Source organism: Schistocerca piceifrons, chromosome 7 (assembly GCF_021461385.2).
Source record: "Schistocerca piceifrons isolate TAMUIC-IGC-003096 chromosome 7, iqSchPice1.1, whole genome shotgun sequence".
In the NCBI taxonomy this organism is placed as follows: domain Eukaryota; kingdom Metazoa; phylum Arthropoda; class Insecta; order Orthoptera; family Acrididae; genus Schistocerca; species Schistocerca piceifrons.
This window is the reverse complement of record NC_060144.1, coordinates 107,873,064-107,894,914: the sequence shown is the minus strand read 5'-3', so window position 1 is coordinate 107,894,914 and position 21,851 is coordinate 107,873,064. Positions and strand designations below refer to the sequence as shown.

General features: G+C 45.1%; 1 protein-coding gene across 1 annotated transcript in view; it reads left to right on the top strand.

Moving 5' to 3' along the window:
- LOC124805488 (semaphorin-2A-like) overlaps positions 1–21,851 on the top strand; it is a 491,457-nt gene that overhangs the window by 327,192 nt on the left and 142,414 nt on the right. Inside the window, exon 5 of the mRNA XM_047266052.1 lies at positions 3,371–3,478. Within this exon, the coding sequence (XP_047122008.1) occupies positions 3,371–3,478 (108 nt within the window). The remainder of the gene's footprint in view (positions 1–3,370; positions 3,479–21,851) is intronic.

The window sequence follows — 21,851 nt, the reverse complement described above, 5'->3', positions numbered from 1 at the left end:
AAAGGGAAATGGATAGGTTGAAGTTAGATATAGTGGGAATTAGTGAAGTTCAGTGGCAGGAGGAACAAGACTTCTGGTCAGGTGACTACAGGGTTAAAAACACAAAATCAAATAGGGGTAATGCAGGAGTAGGTTTAATAATGAATAGGAAAATAGGAATGCGGGTAAGCTACTACAAACAGCATAGTGAACGCATTATTGTGGCCAAGATAGATACGAAGCCCACACCTACTACAGTAGTACAAGTTTATATGCCAACTAGCTCTGCAGATGAGGCAGAAATTGAAGAAATGTATGATGAAATAAAAGAAATTATTCAGATTGTGAAGGGAGACGAAAATTTAATAGTCATGGGTGACTGGAATTCGAGTGTAGGAAAAGGGAGAGAAGGAAACACAGTAGGTGAATATGGATTGGGGGACAGAAATGAAAGAGGAAACCGCCTGGTAGAATTTTGCACAGAGCACAACATAATCATAACTAACACTTGGTTTAAGAATCATGAAAGAAGGTTGTATACATGGAAGAACCCTGGAGATACTAAAAGGTATCAGATAGATTACATAATGGTAAGACAGAGATTTAGGAACCAGGTTTTAAATTGTAAGACATTTCCAGGGGCAGATGTGGACTCTGACCACAATCTATTGGTTATGACCTGTAGATTAAAACTGAAGAAACTGCAAAAAGGTGGGAATTTAAGGAGATGGGACCTGGATAAACTAAAAGAACCAGAGGTTGTACAGAGATTCAGGGAGAGCATAAGGGAGCAATTGACAGGAATTGGGGAAATAAATACAGTAGAAGAAGAATGGGTAGCTTTGAGGGATGAAGTAGTGAAGGCAGCAGAGGATCAAGTAGGTAAAAAGACGAGGGCTAGTAGAAATCCTTGGGTAACAGAAGAAATATTGAATTTAATTGATGAAAGGAGAAAATATAAAAATGCAGTAAGTGAAACAGGCAAAAAGGAATACAAACGTCTCAAAAATGAGGTCGACAGGAAGTGCAAAATGGCTAAGCAGAGATGGCTAGAGGACAAATGTAAGGATGTAGAGGCCTATCTCACTAGGGGTAAGATAGATACCGCCTACAGGAAAATTAAAGAGACCTTTGGAGATAAGAGAACGACTTGTATGAATATCAAGAGCTCAGACGGAAACCCAGTTCTAAGCAAAGAAGGGGAAGCAGAAAGGTGGAAGGAGTATATAGAGGGTCTATACAAGGGCGATGTACTTGAGGACAATATTATGGAAATGGAAGAGGATGTAGATGAAGATGAAATGGGAGATGCGATACTGCGTGAAGAGTTTGACAGAGCACTGAAAGACCTGAGTCGAAACAAGGCCCCAGGAGTAGACAATATTCCATTGGAACTACTGACGGCCGTGGGAGAGCCAGTCCTGACAAAACTCTACCATCTGGTGAGCAAGATGTATGAAACAGGCGAAATACCCTCAGACTTCAAGAAGAATATAATAATTCCAATCCCAAAGAAAGCAGGTGTTGACAGATGTGAAAATTACCGAACTATCAGCTTAATAAGTCACAGCTGCAAAATACTAACACGAATTCTTTACAGACGAATGGAAAAACTAGTAGAAGCCAACCTCGGGGAAGATCAGTTTGGATTCCGTAGAAACACTGGAACACGTGAGGCAATACTGACCTTACGACTTATCTTAGAAGAAAGATTAAGGAAAGGCAAACCTACGTTTCTAGCATTTGTAGACTTATAGAAAGCTTTTGACAATGTTGACTGGAATACTCTCTTTCAAATTCTAAAGGTGGCAGGGGTAAAATACAGGGAGCGAAAGGCTATTTACAATTTGTACAGAAGCCAGATGGCAGTTATAAGAGTCGAGGGACATGAAAGGGAAGCAGTGGTTGGGAAGGGAGTAAGACAGGGTTGTAGCCTCTCCCCGATGTTGTTCAATCTGTATATTGAGCAAGCAGTAAAGGAAACAAAAGAAAAATTCGGAGTAGGTATTAAAATTCATGGAGAAGAAATAAAAACTTTGAGGTTCGCCGATGACATTGTAATTCTGTCAGAGACAGCAAAGGACTTGGAAGAGCAGTTGAATGGAATGGACAGTGTCTTGAAAGGAGGATATAAGATGAACATCAACAAAAGCAAAACAAGGATAATGGAATGTAGTCTAATTAAGTCGGGTGATGCTGAGGGAATTAGATTAGGAAATGAGGCGCTTAAAGTAGTAAAGGAGTTTTGCTATTTGGGGAGCAAAATAGCTGATGATGGTCGAAGTAGAGAGGATATAAAATGTAGGCTGGCAATGGCAAGGAAAGCGTTTCTGAAGAAGAGAAATTTGTTAACATCCAGTATTGATTTAAGTGTCAGGAAGTCATTTCTGAAAGTATTCGTATGGAGTGTAGCCATGTATGGAAGTGAAACATGGACGATAAATAGTTTGGACAGGAAGAGAATAGAAGCTTTCGAAATGTGGTGCTACAGAAGAATGCTGAAGATTAGATGGGTAGATCACGTAACTAATGAGGAAGTATTGAATAGGATTGGGGAGAAGAGAAGTTTGTGGCACAACTTGACCAGAAGAAGGGATCGGTTGGTAGGACATGTTCTGAGGCATCAAGGGATCACCAATTTAGTATTGGAGGGCAGCGTGGAGGGTAAAAATCGTAGAGGGAGACCAAGAGATGAATACACTAAGCAGATTCAGAAGGATGTAGGTTGCAGTAGGTACTGGGAGATGAAAAAGCTTGCACAGGATAGAGTAGCATGGAGAGCTGCATCAAACCAGTCTCAGGACTGAAGACCACAACAACAACAACATCATTTTAGATAATAAGATGATAGCCAACCAATGTGGAACATGTTATTTTTAAATAAAAATAACATTGCAATCGTGACTGTTTTATTTTCAATACAGATAAAAAACATAACTTTAACTACAATTAAAATTATTTCCATGAAAGTCCAAAAAGTCGTTAAAAATTGGATGGCTGAAATGCTATGATAGTTATTAACTGCAGGAAGAACATTCCTGTAATTTCCTGTATACGTTTCGTGATCGTTGCTACAATGATATAGGGCACACCAATTGTCCTTAGTCTCCCTTGTGGCACGCCCCTTCCATTTAGTATAATGGCTAACACAATCGTTTAGGGTTGCACTGTAACCTAAGTTTTATTGCATAAATCATTGGAAAACTTTTCAAAGTTTTCGTAGTCTTCGTATTTTTTTAAATTTTTTTATCAATATTCAGTGAATTATTTACTAACTCCCTCTATATGAAGTGTATTTGGGTTACATGCTGCAAAGGAACGCGACGAGCTGAAATTAAAAAGAGATTTAACACGCTTTGTATATGAGTGATATGCTTTCATATGGTTCCAGCACTTCGACTGTCGAAACCACATACGGGTCATCCAGCCAATGGGTGACGGCACGCGGCTCTACGTGTGTGGGACCAACGCGCACTTCCCCAAGGACTGGGTCATATACGTAAGTCACTTCTGTCGCTCATCAACAGCAGAACTATATAAATTAAACCAACTGCAGCGTACTTTTCTTATCTTCTAGAATATAAGATTCAAATGACAGGGTTTAATTTTTGGTAATATTGAAAGAATAAGAAATACGTTTGTTATGTTGCGCTGTTTTCTAATGTATTGTAGAGCTTACCAAATTTACGCTCTTCACTAAATGTCACGGTACAGAATAGTACTCCATCTCTGGAAGAGTTATATAGTCATGATAATAATAATAATAATAATAATAATGCTCAGCCAATCCGGTTTCACGTGGTTCAATCGAGATCGAAGTACTATCGTGACATTGGCAACCGCTGCCATTATCTGGCTGCGGTGTGGTTGTGTGCGAGGTCGGCACACCGCCCTTCTGGCCGTTGTCAGCTTTCCAGATCCCGGAGCCGCTACTTCCCATTGAAACAGCTGCTCATTCGGCATCTATAGGCTCAGTGCACTCAGTCTTCTCGCCAAGAAAAAACATCCCTGGCAGTACCAGGAACCGAACCCGAGTCGTCCGCGTGATAGTCAGCCGCGCTGGCCATTCAGAGACAGAGACGGACTCCGGATGACTTACGGTATTAAAAAAAAAAAAAAAAGGCAATGTAACACGGCTGAGGTTGCAAAGATTATGATCATTAACGTTTGATACAGTTTCGCTCTGAGCACTATGGGACTTATCATCGGAGGTCATCAGTCCCCAGTCCTCTAGAACTTAGAACTACTTAAACTTAAGGACTTCACACACATCCTTGCCCGAGGGAGGATTTGAACCTGCTACCGTAGCAGTCGCGCGGCTCCGGACTCAAGCACCTACAACCGCTCGGCCACCGCGGCCGCCCTTTGATACAGTTTAATTACAACTTATGACTCCTTACTTTTCATAATTAGTGAACCTGAATGTAATGACTTTATGGCTGTATCATGTTGCAGACCATTTCGAGACCTTTCCCCGACACAAATTCAGAACCGTTAAAACGAACTGAGTACAAATCTGTATTTTACTTACATCATTCTTAACAAAAGTTCTTATTTCATGGCGTGACATTTTAAAAATGGTCGGAAAAATTCCCTGGATGCAAAATGCACTTACATCGGAAACGTCTCTTCTTCCACACCAACAGACAGGCGAAAGTAACTAATTTCCTGTCATTCTTGAGTTTGTATCTGAACACAGAACGAAAGTACACGACAATACAGATAAAAATACAGGTTGAAAGAGAGAGACAAACAGCGATATTACGTTCATTAGCAGTACAATACAACAATCGGCGAAATGCAATGCCTTATTTGGAATAGCTATCGAGATATGGTAGCCTTCATCATCTAGCGGTTAATATTTCAAGCTAATAAGATGAAGGTACTGCGTTTAGTTTCCGGCGACTACCTCATTTTCTGTGGTGGAAAAGTCTGGAACATGTTTCAGTTAGACTCACGGGAGAGTCTAGCCTGGAGAAATTTGGGTATTACATTACTACAGAAGATAAGAAAGTACAGAAACGTGAGGATTACTATGATTAGTATGCAAGATTTTTGGTGGAAACGAGGTATTAAACTGATAAATTAGGTAATACATGTTACAGAGAAGAGAAAACAGCACAGCCACAACTGCGACAGAGAGGATGGAAACATAGTAATGCTAAAAACGAACCTATTCATGGGCCGTGACCCGAGAGGAGACTGACTAACATCCAATCTAACGACAACTATATGCAACTGAAAGAGATAATTTGTAATTATAAGTCATTTGGTTTTAATTGCATATCTCATATATAAGAATCAATATGCTGTCATGTTCACAAATGTAGAAGGGAGTTTCTCTTTTATTGTTTGTTTTATTTGTTTCCTGTTTTCATTCTAACGTTTTTATTTATCTTGCCTGTTGCCAGTTCAAGTAACAAGAATCATACTGTCAGGAGGGAAAAATAATGCGAGACAAAAAATTAACAATGCATGCTGTTTCGCTGAACATGTCTATCAGATTATTTTGTAAAAGGCCTAACAAACGTAGCGAACTACACTGCCCGTAAATAAAAAGATGGTAAGAATAATAATTTTAAGCCCACCACAGGAGAGGAAGAAACGGGACGAAACTTCATGGCTTGAGCAGGTATTTGTTGTTATTTCAGTGATTACAATATCGAGACAACTTGGCAGTATGAGGCTTCATATCAATATGACGTAGCAGACTCTCTGGTCTGGATGGAGGCACTGGTTGGACCGGGAAAGATGGGACTTTGATGGCTACGGAAGCTCGTCAACATCACCCATTGCCACGCATGGATGAGCATTGTTGTGTTGCCGATGGCACCGATATACTACGGTATTGGAAGTAACACGTAAGGTCGCTGGATGTCCGTGAGGTACCGTCGTGCCTTTCGCGTCCCCCCCTCCACCCCCCACCCCTCCCCCAGTAACTGTCAGCCGTGACTCGATGGCACACCAGATGGCTCCTCACACCACGACGCCTGGAGTAACAGCACTGTGCCTCTCCAGAACACGGGGAGGCGGGCCTCTACCACGTCTCCCCCACTTTCGGCGACGATGGTCATACGGGGTAGTCATACAATGAAGTCTTTCACGACTGGATGGTACTGTTGTTGATAATTCTTCCGGGTTATATGGCCATGGTCCATGGAATACTTCTATTCCTAACGTTTCGTCCAATACTACGTTGGACATCCTCAGAGGTATGGCTGGTCCTGTTCAGTCCTGCCGACTGACGAGTCGGGCGTTGGAGAGCGGCCTAAATACCGAGGAAAGTGGGCGTGGTCCAGCTTGCACATAGTAGCAGAGAGAAAACTAGTCAAAAATAAAATGTAACTATCGATAATAGTCCGTCAATGATAAAAATCATTTATCGTTTCTGTAACGCCACTATAGCGAGATATGGACAGGGGCGTTACAGAATCGATAAGTGATTTTTATATATGACGGACTATTATCGATGTTTACTTTATCTTTGACTAGTTTTCTCTCTGCTACTATGTGCAAGCTAGACCACGCCCACTTTCCTCGGTATTTAGGCCGCTCTCAACAGGACCAGCCATACCATGTCCAACGTAGTATTAGACGAAACGTTAAGAATAGAAGTATTTCGTGGATCACGGCCATATAACCCGGAAGAATTATCAACAACAATACTGGGTAGTGCACGTCCGCGATTCGTCTCTGAACACAGCGGCGCGCCGTGCCTCCCTGTCACGACAGCACTCCAAATGCAGCACTTTATGTTGTGGATTTAACAGCAGCCTTCGGTTGGAATGGTAATTCCCTAGTCCGAGTGCTGCTATTCTCCGAGCAGTGGTGCGGACTGGAGTAGAATGTTGCAGGTTCTAGGTGCTTCAGTGTGGAACCGCACGACCGCTACGGTCGCAGATTCGAATCTGGCCTTGGGCATGGATGTGTGATGTCCTTAGGTTAGTTGGGTTTGTTCTGAGTTCTAGGAGACAGATGACCTCAGGTGTTAAGTTCCATAGTGCTCAGAGCTATTTGAATCATTTGCTGGAAATCTATTACTTCTTCCCGAATGGCAGCATCAGATGTGTAGGGGTTAAGATGTGGTTGGTATAGTTACAACGCGGCTATGTGGCCGGACGACTGTTATGCCTGTCCCTACGCTCCCATCTATTCCAACATCGTGGCCACGGTCACATTCCAACAGCCCATAAATATGGACACTGTATATCAGAATAGTCGGCCAAATGGAGATCAACAATCAATGAAGCCCTTTACAAACTCTGTGAGCTATTGTGTCATACGAGTATGTGTCCTTCACAATGATTATTGAACGTCTGACGCTGTTCACATCTCTTGCGTACCATACCATACTATGCCCACTAACAGTACGAATAATGAACCCTGATGGGCGTTCTACCTATCACGTAGAACTGCAACTCTAATCATTTGTGCATCGGCCAATGATGTGTACTACATTGACGTACGACGAGGTCTTCTGGATGCTTCACATTTTTATGGACAGTGCACTTAACAAAGAAGCTACCTCTGTAAATGCTGTTCACATCTCTTGCATACCATACCATACTATGCCCACTAACAGCACGAATAATGACCCCTGATGGGCGTTCTACCTATCACGTAGAACTGCAACTCTAATCATTTGTGCATCGGCCAATGATGTGTACTACATTGACATACGACGAGGTCCTCTGGATGCTTCACATTTTTATGGACAGTGCACTTAACAAAGAAGCTACCTCTGTAAATGCTGTTCACATCTCTTGCATACCATGCCATACTATGCCCACTAACAGCACGAATAATGAACCCTGATGGGCGTTCTACCTATCACGTAGAACTGCAACTCTAATCATTTGTGCATCGGCCAATGATGTGTACTACATTGACGTACGACGAGGTCTTCTGGATGCTTCACATTTTTATGGACAGTGCACTTAACAAAGAAGCTACCTCTGTAAATGCTGTTCACATCTCTTGCATACCATACCATACTATGCCCACTAACAGCACGAATAATGAACCCTGATGGGCGTTCTACCTATCACGTAGAACTGCAACTCTAATCATTTGTGCATCGGCCAATGATGTGTACTGCATTGACATACGACGAGGTCTTCTGGATGCTTCACATTTTTATGGACAGTGCACTTAACAAAGAAGCTACCTCTGTAAATGCTGTTCACATCTCTTGCATACCATACCATACTATTCCCACTAACAGCACGAATAATGAACCCTGATGGGCGTTCTACCTATCACGTAGAACTGCAACTCTAATCATTTGTGCATCGGCCAATGATGTGTACTACATTGACGTACGACGAGGTCTTCTGGATGCTTCACATTTTTATGGACAGTGCACTTAACAAAGAAGCTACCTCTGTAAATGCTGTTTACATCTCTTGCATACCATACCATACTATGCCCACTAACAGCACGAATAATGAACCCTGATGGGCGTTCTACCTATCACGTAGAACTGCAACTCTAATCATTTGTGCATCGGCCAATGATGTGTACTACATTGACATACGACGAGGTCCTCTGGATGCTTCACATTTTTATGGACAGTGCACTTAACAAAGAAGCTACCTCTGTAAATGTGGCGGCGGCGGAGAGCGAAAGGAAGACTGAAAAATGAAAATTAGGACCTTAAAATGTACGTGAAAAAGTAAAAAGCAAAAGCAAAAGAAAAACTATGCTTCATAAAACATGTGACGTTCTATCGCAAGGTTTTCATCATGCACGATTCCAATCGAAATTTCCTTATTTTACTGCCTTAGACAAACACATGTGAGTTTTCTCTAAAGAAAACCTTTCAGATTACGTTTCTCATTAACTGTGGCCCCAGTCAGTCGTGCAGTACGTCTTTACTCTTTTTTTATTGTACCGATAACAAAAGCACCAGCTTGCGTCAGTTGTAGCAGCCGTCCTCCAGTGACCTAGACGAGAAAATGACTTAATGCGGGCCAAAGCGGATGTCAACACTAAACATAAAATGTGTTTTCAACTGTCATATTTTGCGACAAAGATAGCTCCTTTATATATGAGTTTCATTTTCTCAATAAAACAGTATATTCTATGTGATCGAAGATGTATGGCCACCCCTATGCAAATCAGAACTGACCACTGGATGTCGCGAGGAACCCCTACTATGAAATGAGGCCAGGTGCATCGTGTTGTCCATAAGGAAGAAAAACAGTATAATCATTCGGTCGAGAGAGATCAGTAACTTAGAATGTGGACTGGTCGGTGGATGTCATCTCAGATGCTTTTTAACCCTTCTAAAGCTGCCCAAGTTAATTCTTGGTGACGTTATTACGAACTGGAATCGTGAAGAAACAACAATGGCTGAAGTAAGACCATGCGGACCTCATGTAGAGGCGGGCGAGAACCGTTGGGTATTGTGAAGAGTGGTATCACATGAAATCGGCCTTGAGTTCCAAAGTGCCACCAGTAGTCCAGCCTGCACGATTACTGTGTTACAAAGAATAAGGTTCAGTGGTCGAGGAGCTCCTCATAAGCCACTCATTTCCATAGTCACTCCCAGAGTGGAGAGTGGTAACACATGAAATCAGCCTTGAGTTCCAAAGTGTCACCAGTAGTCCAGCCTGCACGATTACTGTGTTACAAAGAATAAGGTTCAGTGGTCGAGGAGCTCCTCATAAGCCACTCATATCCATAGTCACTCCCAGAGTGGAGAGTGGAAACACATGAAATCAGCCTTGAGTTCCGAAGTGCCACCAGTAGTCCAGCCTGCACGATTACTGTGTTACAAAGAATAAGGTTAAGTGGTCGAGGAGCTCCTCATAAGCCACTCATTTCCATAGTCACTCCCAGAGTGGAGAGTGGTAACACGTGAAATCAGCCTTGAGATCCAAAGTGCCACCAGTAGTCCAGCCTGCACGATTACTGTGTTACAAAGAATGAGGTTCAGTGGTCGAGGAGCTCCTCATAAGCCACTCATTTCCATAGTCACTCCCAGAGTGGAGAATGGTAACACGTGAAATCAGCCTTGAGTTCCAAAGTGCCACCAGTAGTCCAGCCTGCACGATTACTGTGTTACAAAGAATGAGGTTCAGTGGTCGAGGAGCTCCTCATAAGCCACTCATTTCCATAGTCACTCCCAGAGTGGAGAGTGGTAACACATGAAATCAGCCTTGAGTTCCAAAGTGCCACCAGAAGCCCAGACTGCACGATTACTATGTTACAAAGAATAAGGTTCAGTGGTCGAGGAGCTCCTCATAAGCCACTCATTTCCATAGTCACTCCCAGAGTGGAGAATGGTAACACGTGAAATCAGCCTTGAGTTCCAAAGTGCCACCAGTAGTCCAGCCTGCACGATTACTGTGTTACAAAGAATGAGGTTCAGTGGTCGAGGAGCTCCTCATAAGCCACTCATTTCCATAGTCACTCCCAGAGTGGAGAGTGGTAACACATGAAATCAGCCATGAGTTCCAAAGTGCCACCAGTAGTCCAGCCTGCACGATTACTGTGTTACAAAGAATAAGGTTCAGTGGTCGACGAGCTCCTCATAAGCCACTCATTTCCATAGTCACTCCTAGAGTGGAGAGTGGTAACACATGAAATCAGCCTTGAGTTCCAAAGTGCCACCAGTAGTCCAGCCTGCACGATTACTGTGTTACAAAGAATAACGTTAAGTGGTCGAGGAGCTCCTCATAAGCCACTCATTTCCATAGTCACTCCCAGAGTGGAGAGTGGTAACACGTGAAATCAGCCTTGAGTTCCAAAGTGCCACCAGTAGTCCAGCCTGCACGATTACTGTGTTACAAAGAATGAGGTTCAGTGGTCGAGGAGCTCCTCATAAGCCACTCATTTCCATAGTCACTCCCAGAGTGGAGAATGGTAACATGTGAAATCAGCCTTGAGTTCCAAAGTGCCACCAGTAGGCCAGCCTGCACGATTACTGTGTTACAAAGAATGAGGTTCAGTGGTCGAGGAGCTCCTCATAAGCCACTCATTTCCATAGTCACTCCCAGAGTGGAGAGTGGTAACACGTGAAATCAGCCTTGAGTTCCAAAGTGCCACCAGTAGTCCAGCCTGACGATTACTATGTTACAAAGAATAAGGTTCAGTGGTCGAGGAGCTCCTCATAAGCCACTCATTTCCATAGTCACTCCCAGAGTGGAGAATGGTAACACGTGAAATCAGCCTTGAGTTCCAAAGTGCCACCAGTAGTCCAGCCTGCACGATTACTGTGTTACAATGAATGAGGTTAAGTGGTCGAGGAGCTCCTCATAAGCCACTCATTTCCATAGTCACTCCCAGAGTGGAGAGTGGTAACACATGAAATCAGCCTTGAGTTCCAAAGTGCCACCAGTAGTCCAGCCTGCACGATTACTGTGTTACAAAGAATAAGGTTCTGTGGTCGAGGAGCTCCTCATAAGCCACTCATTTCCATAGTCACTCCCAGAGTGGAGAGTGGTAACACATGAAATCAGCCTTGAGTTCCAAAGTGCCACCAGTAGTCCAGCCTGCACGATTACTGTGTTACAAAGAATAATGTTCTGTGGTCGAGGAGCTCCTCATAAGCCACTCATTTCCATAGTCACTCCCAGAGAGGAGAGTGGTAACACATGAAATCAGCCTTGAGTTCCAAAGTGCCACCAGTAGTCATGCCTGCACGATTACTGTGTTACAAAGAATAAGGTTCAGTGGTCGAGGGGCTCCTCATAAGCCACTCATTTCCATAGTCACTCCCAGAGTGGAGAGTGGTAACACATGAAATCAGCCTTGAGTTCCAAAGTGCCACCCAGTCCAGCCAGCACGATTACTGTGTTACAAAGAATAAGGTTCAGTGGTCGAGGAGCTCCTCATAAGCCACTCATTTCCATAGTCACTCCTAGAGTGGAGAGTGGTAACACATGAAATCAGCCTTGAGTTCCAAAGTGCCACCAGTAGTCCAGCCTGCACGATTACTGTGTTACAAAGAATAAGGTTCTGTGGTCGAGGAGCTCCTCATAAGCCACTCATTTCCATAGTCACTCCCAGAGTGGAGAGTGGTAACACATGAAATCAGCCTTGAGTTCCAAAGTGCCACCAGTAGTCCAGCCTGCACGATTACTGTGTTACAAAGAATAAGGTTAAGTGGTCGAGGAGCTCCTCATAAGCCACTCATTTCCATAGTCACTCCCAGAGTGGAGAGTGGTAACACATGAAATCAGCCTTGAGTTCCAAAGTGCCACCAGTAGTCCAGCCTGCACGATTACTGTGTTACAAAGAATAAGGTTCTGTGGTCGAGGAGCTCCTCATAAGCCACTCATTTCCATAGTCACTCCCAGAGAGGAGAGTGGTAACACATGAAATCAGCCTTGAGTTCCAAAGTGCCACCAGTAGTCCAGCCTGCACGATTACTGTGTTACAAAGAATAAGGTTCACTGGTCGAGGAGCTCCTCATAAGCCACTCATTTCCATAGTCACTCCCAGAGTGGAGAGTGGTAACACATGAAATCAACCTTGAGTTCCAAAGTGCCACCAGTAGTCCACCCTGCACGATTACTGTGTTACAAACAATAAGGTTCAGTGGTCGTGGAGCTCCACATAAGCCACTCATTTCCATAGTCACTCCCAGAGTGGAGAGTGGTAACACATGAAATCAGCCTTGAGTTCCGAAGTGCCACCAGTAGTCCAGCCTGCACGATTACTGTGTTACAAAGAATAAGGTTAAGTGGTCGAGGAGCTCCTCATAAGCCACTCATTTCCATAGTCACTCCCAGAGTGGAGAGTGGTAACACATGAAATCAGCCTTGAGTTCCAAAGTGCCACCAGTAGTCCAGCCTGCACGACTACTGTGTTACAAAGAATTAGGTTCAGTGGTCGAGGAGCTCCTCATAAGCCACTCATTTCCATAGTCACTCCCAGAGTGGAGAGTGGTAACACATGAAATCAGCCTTGAGTTCCAAAGTGCCACCAGTAGTCCAGCCTGCACGATTACTGTGTTACAAAGAATAAGGTTCAGTGGTCGAGGAGCTCCTCATAAGCCACTCATTTCCATAGTCACTCCTAGAGTGGAGAGTGGTAACACATGAAATCAGCCTTGAGTTCCAAAGTGCCACCAGTAGCCCAGCCTGCACGATTACTGTGTTACAAAGAATAAGGTTAAGTGGTCGAGGAGCTCCTCATAAGCCACTCATTTCCATAGTCACTCCCAGAGTGGAGAGTGGTAACACATGAAATCAGCCTTGAGTTCCAAAGTGCCACCAGTAGTCCAGCCTGCACGATTACTGTGTTACAAAGAATAAGGTTCAGTGGTCGAGGGGCTGCTCATAAGCCACTCATTTCCATAGTCACTCCCAGAGTGGAGAGTGGTAACACATGAAATCAGCCTTGAGTTCCAAAGTGCCACCAGTAGTACAGCCTGCACGACTACTGTGTTACAAAGAATTAGGTTCATTGGTCGAGGAGCTCCTCATAAGCCACTCATTTCCATAGTCACTCCCAGAGTGGAGAGTGGTAACACATGAAATCAGCCTTGAGTTCCAACGTGCCACCAGTAGTCCAGCCTGCACGATTACTGTGTTACAAAGAATAAGGTTCAGTGGTCGAGGAGCTCCTCATAAGCCACTCATTTCCATAGTCACTCCTAGAGTGGAGAGTGGTAACACATGAAATCAGCCTTGAGTTCCGAAGTGCCACCAGTAGTCCAGCCTGCACGATTACTGTGTTACAAAGAATAAGGTTAAGTGGTCGAGGAGCTCCTCATAAGCCACTCATTTCCATAGTCACTCCCAGAGTGGAGAGTGGTAACACATGAAATCAGCCTTGAGTTCCAAAGTGCCACCAGTAGTCCAGCCTGCACGATTACTGTGTTACAAAGAATAAGGTTCTGCGGTCGAGGAGCTCCTCATAAGCCACTCATTTCCATAGTCACTCCCAGAGAGGAGAGTGGTAACACATGAAATCAGCCTTGAGTTCCAAAGTGCCACCAGTAGTCCAGCCTGCACGATTACTGTGTTACAAAGAATAAGGTTCAGTGGTCGAGGGGCTCCTCATAAGCCACTCATTTCCATAGTCACTCCCAGAGTGGAGAGTGGTAACACATGAAATCAACCTTGAGTTCCAAAGTGCCACCAGTAGTCCACCCTGCACGATTACTGTGTTACAAACAATAAGGCTCAGTGGTCGTGGAACTTCTCATAAGCCACTCATTTCCTTAGTCACTCCCAGAGTGGAGATTGGTAACACATGATATCAGCCTTGAGTTCCAAAGTGCCACCAGTAGTCCAGCCTGCACGATTACTGTGTTACAAAGAATAAGGTTCAGTGGTCGAAAGGCTCCTCATAAGCCACTCATTTCCATAGTGACTCCCAGAGTGGAGAGTGGTAACACATGAAATCAGCCATGAGTTCCAAAGTGCCAACAGTAGTCCAGCCTGTACGATTACTGTGTTACAAAGAATAAGTTTCAGTGGTCGAGGGGCTCCTCATAAGCCACTCATTTCCATTGTCACTCCCAGAGTGGAGAGTGGTAACACATGAAATCAGCCTTGAGTTCCAAAGTGTCACCAGTAGTCCAGCCTGCACGATTACTGTGTTACAAAGAATAAGGTTCTGTGGTCGAGGAGCTCCTCATAAGCCTCTCATTTCCATAGTCACTCCCAGAGTGGAGAGTGGTAACACATGAAATCAGCCTTGAGTTCCAAAGTGCCACCAGTAGTCCAGCCTGCACGATTACTGTGTTACAAAGAATAAGGTTCTGTGGTCGAGGAGCTCCTCATAAGCCACTCATTTCCATAGTCACTCCCAGAGTGGAGAGTGGTAACACATGAAATCAGCTTTGAGTTCCAAAGTGCCACCAGTAGTCCAGCCTGCACGATTACTGTGTTGCAAAGAATAAGGTTCTGTGGTCGAGGAGCTCCTCATAAGCCACTCATTTCCATAGTCACTCCCAGAGTGGAGAGTGGTAACACATGAAATCAGCCTTGAGTTCCAAAGTACCACCAGTGGTCCAGCCTGCACGATTACTGTGTTACAAAGAATAAGGTTCAGTGGTCGAGGAGCTCCTCATAAGCCACTCATTTCCATAGTCACTCCCAGATTGGAGATTGGTAACACATGAAATCAGCCTTGAGTTCCAAAGTGCCACCAGTAGTACAGCCTGCACGATTACTGTGTTTCAAAGAATAAGGTTCAGTGGTCGAGGAGCTCCTCATAAGCCACTCATTTCCATAGTCACTCCCAGAGTGGAGAGTGGTAACACATGAAATCAGCCTTGAGTTCCAAAGTGCCACCAGTAGTCCAGCCTGCACGATTACTGTGTTACAAAGAATAAGGTTCAGTGGTCGAGGAGCTCCTCATAAGCCACTCATTTCCATAGTCACTCCCGGAGTGGAGAGTGGTAACACATGAAACCAGCCTTGAGTTCCAAAGTGCCACCAGTAGTCCAGCCTGCACGATTACTGTGTTACAAAGAATAAGGTTCAGTGGTTGAGGAGCTCCTCATAAGCGACTCATTTCCATAGTCACTCCCAGAGTGGAGGGTGGTAACACATGAAATCAGCCTTGAGTTCCAAAGTGCCACCTGTAGTCCAGCCTGCACGATTACTGTGTTACAAAGAATAAGGTTGAGTGGTCGAGGAGCTCCTCATAAGCCACTCATTTCCATAGTCACTCCCAGAGTGGAGAGTGGTAACACATGAAATCAGCCTTGAGTTCCAAAGTGCCACCAGTAGTCCAGCCTGCACGATTACTGTGTTACAAAGAATAAGGTTCTGTGTCCGAGGAGCTCCTCATAAGCCACTCATTTCCATAGTCACTCCCAGAGTTGAGAGTGGTAACACATGAAATCAGCCTTGAGTTCCAAAGTGCCACCAGTAGTCCAGCCTACACGATTACTGTGTTACAAAGAATAAGGTTCAGTGGTCGAGGAGCTCCACATAAGCCACTCATTTCCATAGTCACTCCCAGAGTGGAGACTGGTAACACATGAAATCAGCCTTGAGTTCCAAAGTGCCACCAGTAGTCCAGCCTGCACGATTACTGTGTTACAAAGAATAAGGTTCAGTGGTCGAGGAGCTCCTCATAAGCCACTCATTTCCATAGTCACTCCCAGAGTGGAGAGTGGTAACACATGAAATCAGCCTTAAGTTCCAAAGTGCCACCAGTAGTCCAGCCTGCACGATTACTGTGTTACAAAGAATAAGGTTCTGTGGTCGAGGAGCTCCTCATAAGCCACTCATTTCCATAGTCACTCCCAGAGTGAAGAGTGGTAACACATGAAATCAGCCTTGAGTTCCAAAGTGCCACCAGTAGTACAGCCTGCACGATTACTGTGTTTCAAAGAATAAGGTTCAGTGGTCGAGGAGCTCCTCATAAGCCACTCATTTCCATAGTCACTCCCAGAGTGGAGAGTGGTAACACATGAAATCAGCCTTGAGTTCCAAAGTGCCACCAGTAGTCCAGCCTGCACGATTACTGTGTTACAAAGAATAAGGTTCTGTGGCCGAGGAGCTCCTCATAAGCCACTCATTTCCATAGTCACTCCCAGAGTTGAGAGTGGTAACACATGAAATCAGCCTTGAGTTCCAAAGTGCCACCAGTAGTCCAGCCTACACGATTACTGTGTTACAAAGAATAAGGTTCAGTGGTCGAGGAGCTCCACATAAGCCACTCATTTCCATAGTCACTCCCAGAGTGGAGACTGGTAACACATGAAATCAGCCTTGAGTTCCAAAGTGCCACCAGTAGTCCAGCCTGCACGATTACTGTGTTACAAAGAATAAGGTTCAGTGGTCGAGGAGCTCCTCATAAGCCACTCATTTCCATAGTCACTCCCAGAGTGGAGAGTGGTAACACATGAAATCAGCCTTGAGTTCCAAAGTGCCACCAGTAGTCCAGCCTGCACGATTACTGTGTTACAAAGAATAAGGTTCTGTGGTCGAGGAGCTCCTCATAAGCCACTCATTTCCATAGTCACTCCCAGAGTGAAGAGTGGTAACACATGAAATCAGCCTTGAGTTCCAAAGTGCCACCAGTAGTCCAGCCTGCACGATTACTGTGTTACAAAGAATAAGTTTCAGTGGTCGAGGAGCTCCTCATAAGCCACTCATTTCTGTAGTCACTCCCAGAGTGGAGAGTGGTAACACATGAAATCAGCCTTGAGTTCCAAAGTGCCACCAGTAGTCCAGCCTGCACGATTACTGTGTTACAAAGAATAAGGTTCTGTGGTCGAGGAGCTCCTCATAAGCCACTCATTTCCATAGTCACTCCCAGAGTGAAGAGTGGTAACACATGAAATCAGCCTTGAGTTCCAAAGTGCCACCAGTAGTCCAGCCTGCACGATTACTGTGTTACAAAGAATAAGTTTCAGTGGTCGAGGAGCTCCTCATAAGCCACTCATTTCCATAGTCACTCCCAGAGTGAAGAGTGGTAACACATGAAATCAGCCTTGAGTTCCAAAGTGCCACCAGTAGTCCAGCCTGCACGATTACTGTGTTACAAAGAATAAGGTTCTGTGGTCGAGGAGCTCCTCATAAGCCACTCATTTCCATAGTCACTCCCAGAGTGAAGAGTGGTAACACATGAAATCAGCCTTGAGTTCCAAAGTGCCACCAGTAGTCCAGCCTGCACGATTACTGTGTTACAAAGAATAAGGTTCTGTGGTCGAGGAGCTCCTCATAAGCCACTCATTTCCATAGTCACTCCCAAAGTGAAGAGTGGTAACACATGAAATCAGCCTTGAGTTCCAAAGTGCCACCAGTAGTACAGCCTGCACGATTACTGTGTTTCAAAGAATAAGGTTCAGTGGTCGAGGAGCTCCTCATAAGCCACTCATTTCCATAGTCACTCCCAGAGTGGAGAGTGGTAACACATGAAATCAGCCTTGAGTTCCAAAGTGCCACCAGTAGTCCAGCCTGCACGATTACTGTGTTACAAAGAATAAGGTTCTGTGGTCGAGGAGCTCCTCATAAGCCACTCATTTCCATAGTCACTCCCAGAGTGGAGACTGGTAACACATGAAATCAGCCTTGAGTTCCAAAGTGCCACCAGTAGTCCAGCCTGCACGATTACTGTGTTACAAAGAATAAGGTTCTGTGGTCGAGGAGCTCCTCATAAGCCACTCATTTCCATAGTCACTCCCAGAGTGGAGACTGGTAACACATGAAATCAGCCTTGAGTTCCAAAGTGCCACCAGTAGTCCAGCCTGCACGATTACTGTGTTACAAAGAATAAGGTTCTGTGGTCGAGGAGCTCCTCATAAGCCACTCATTTCCATAGTCACTCCCAGAGTGGAGACTGGTAACACATGAAATCAGCCTTGAGTTCCAAAGTGCCACCAGTAGTCCAGCCTGCACGATTACTGTGTTACAAAGAATAAGGTTCAGTGGTCGAGGAGCTCCTCATAAGCCACTCATTTCCATAGTCACTCCCAGAGTGGAGAGTGGTAACACATGAAATCAGCCTTGAGTTCCAAAGTGCCACCAGTAGTCCAGCCTGCACGATTACTGTGTTACAAAGAATAAGGTTCTGTGGCCGAGGAGCTCCTCATAAGCCACTCATTTCCATAGTCACTCCCAGAGTTGAGAGTGGTAACACATGAAATCAGCCTTGAGTTCCAAAGTGCCACCAGTGGTCCAGCCTACACGATTACTGTGTTACAAAGAATAAGGTTCAGTGGTCGAGGAGCTCCACATAAGCCACTCATTTCCATAGTCACTCCCAGAGTGGAGACTGGTAACACATGAAATCAGCCTTGAGTTCCAAAGTGCCACCAGTAGTCCAGCCTGCACGATTACTGTGTTACAAAGAATAAGGTTCAGTGGTCGAGGAGCTCCTCATAAGCCACTCATTTCCATAGTCACTCCCAGAGTGGAGAGTGGTAACACATGAAATCAGCCTTGAGTGCCAAAGTGCCACCAGTAGTCCAGCCTGCACGATTACTGTGTTACAAAGAATAAGGTTCTGTGGTCGAGGAGCTCCTCATAAGCCACTCATTTCCATAGTCACTCCCAGAGTGGAGACTGGTAACACATGAAATCAGCCTTGAGTTCCAAAGTGCCACCAGGAGTCCAGCCTGCACGATTACTGTGTTACAAAGAATAAGGTTCAGTGGTCGAGGAGCTCCTCATAAGCCACTCATTTCCATAGTCACTCCCAGAGTGGAGAGTGGTAACACATGAAATCAGACTTGAGTTCCAAAGTGCCACCAGTAGTCCAGCCTGCACGATTACTGTGTTACAAAGAATAAGGTTCTGTGGCCGAGGAGCTCCTCATAAGCCACTCATTTCCATAGTCACTCCCAGAGTGGAGAGTGGTAACACATGAAATCAGCCTTGAGTTCCAAAGTGCCACCAGTAGTCCAGCCTGCACGATTACTGTGTTACAAAGAATAAGGTTCAGTGGTCGAGGAGCTCCTCATAAGCCACTCATTTCCATAGTCACTCCCAGAGTGGAGACTGGTAACACATGAAATCAGCCTTGAGTTCCAAAGTGCCACCAGTAGTCCAGCCTGCACGATTACTGTGTTACAAAGAATAAGGTTCTGTGGCCGAGGAGCTCCTCATAAGCCACTCATTTCCATAGTCACTCCCAGAGTTGAGAGTGGTAACACATGAAATCAGCCTTGAGTTCCAAAGTGCCACCAGTAGTCCAGCCTACACGATTACTGTGTTACAAAGAATAAGGTTCAGTGGTCGAGGAGCTCCACATAAGCCACTCATTTCCATAGTCACTCCCAGAGTGGAGACTGGTAACACATGAAATCAGCCTTGAGTTCCAAAGTGCCACCAGTAGTCCAGCCTGCACGATTACTGTGTTACAAAGAATAAGGTTCAGTGGTCGAGGAGCTCCTCATAAGCCACTCATTTCCATAGTCACTCCCACAGTGGAGAGTGGTAACACATGAAATCAGCCTTGAGTTCCAAAGTGCCACCAGTAGTCCAGCCTGCACGATTACTGTGTTACAAAGAATAAGGTTCTGTGGTCGAGGAGCTCCTCATAAGCCACTCATTTCCATAGTCACTCCCAGAGTGGAGAGTGGTAACACATGAAATCAGCCTTGAGTTCCAAAGTGCCACCAGTAGTCCAGCCTGCACGATTACTGTGTTACAAAGAATAAGGTTCTGTGGCCGAGGAGCTCCTCATAAGCCACTCATTTCCATAGTCACTCCCAGAGTTGAGAGTGGTAACACATGAAATCAGCCTTGAGTTCCAAAGTGCCACCAGTAGTCCAGCCTGCACGATTACTGTGTTACAAAGAATAAGGTTCTGTGGCCGAGGAGCTCCTCATAAGCCACTCATTTCCATAGTCACTCCCAGAGTTGAGAGTGGTAACACATGAAATCAGCCTTGAGTTCCAAAGTGCCACCAGTAGTCCAGCCTACACGATTACTGTGTTACAAAGAATAAGGTTCAGTGGTCGAGGAGCTCCACATAAGCCACTCATTTCCATAGTCACTCCCAGAGTGGAGACTGGTAACACATGAAATCAGCCTTGAGTTCCAAAGTGCCACCAGTAGTCCAGCCTGCACAATTACTGTGTTACAAAGAATAAGGTTCAGTGGCCGAGGAGCTCCTCATAAGCCACTCATTTCCATAGTCACTCCCAGAGTGGAGAGTGGTAACACATGAAATCAGCCTTGAGTTCCAAAGTGCCACCAGTAGTCCAGCCTGCACGATTACTGTGTTACAAAGAATAAGGTTCTGTGGTCGAGGAGCTCCTCATAAGCCACTCATTTCCATAGTCACTCCCAGAGTGGAGACTGGTAACACATGAAATCAGCCTTGAGTTCCAAAGTGCCACCAGTAGTCCAGCCTGCACGATTACTGTGTTACAAAGAATAAGGTTCAGTGGTCGAGGAGCTCCTCATAAGCCACTCATTTCCATAGTCACTCCCAGAGTGGAGAGTGGTAACACATGAAATCAGCCTTGAGTTCCAAAGTGCCACCAGTAGTCCAGCCTGCACGATTACTGTGTTACAAAGAATAAGGTTCTGTGGCCGAGGAGCTCCTCATAAGCCACTCATTTCCATAGTCACTCCCAGAGTGGAGAGTGGTAACACATGAAATCAGCCTTGAGTTCCAAAGTGCCACCAGTAGTCCAGCCTGCACGATTACTGTGTTACAAAGAATAAGGTTCAGTGGTCGAGGAGCTCCTCATAAGCCACTCATTTCCATAGTCACTCCCAGAGTGGAGACTGGTAACACATGAAATCAGCCTTGAGTTCCAAAGTGCCACCAGTAGTCCAGCCTGCACGATTACTGTGTTACAAAGAATAAGGTTCTGTGGCCGAGGAGCTCCTCATAAGCCACTCATTTCCATAGTCACTCCCAGAGTTGAGAGTGGTAACACATGAAATCAGCCTTGAGTTCCAAAGTGCCACCAGTAGTCCAGCCTACACGATTACTGTGTTACAAAGAATAAGGTTCAGTGGTCGAGGAGCTCCACATAAGCCACTCATTTCCATAGTCACTCCCAGAGTGGAGACTGGTAACACATGAAATCAGCCTTGAGTTCCAAAGTGCCACCAGTAGTCCAGCCTGCACGATTACTGTGTTACAAAGAATAAGGTTCAGTGGTCGAGGAGCTCCTCATAAGCCACTCATTTCCATAGTCACTCCCAGAGTGGCGACTGGTAACACATGAAATCAGCCTTGAGTTCCAAAGTGCCACCAGTAGTCCAGCCTGCACGATTACTGTGTTACAAAGAATAAGGTTCTGTGGTCGAGGAGCTCCTCATAAGCCACTCATTTCCATAGTCACTCCCAGAGTGGAGACTGGTAACACATGAAATCAGCCTTGAGTTCCAAAGTGCCACCAGTAGTCCAGCCTGCACGATTACTGTGTTACAAAGAATAAGGTTCTGTGGTCGAGGAGCTCCTCATAAGCCACTCATTTCCATAGTCACTCC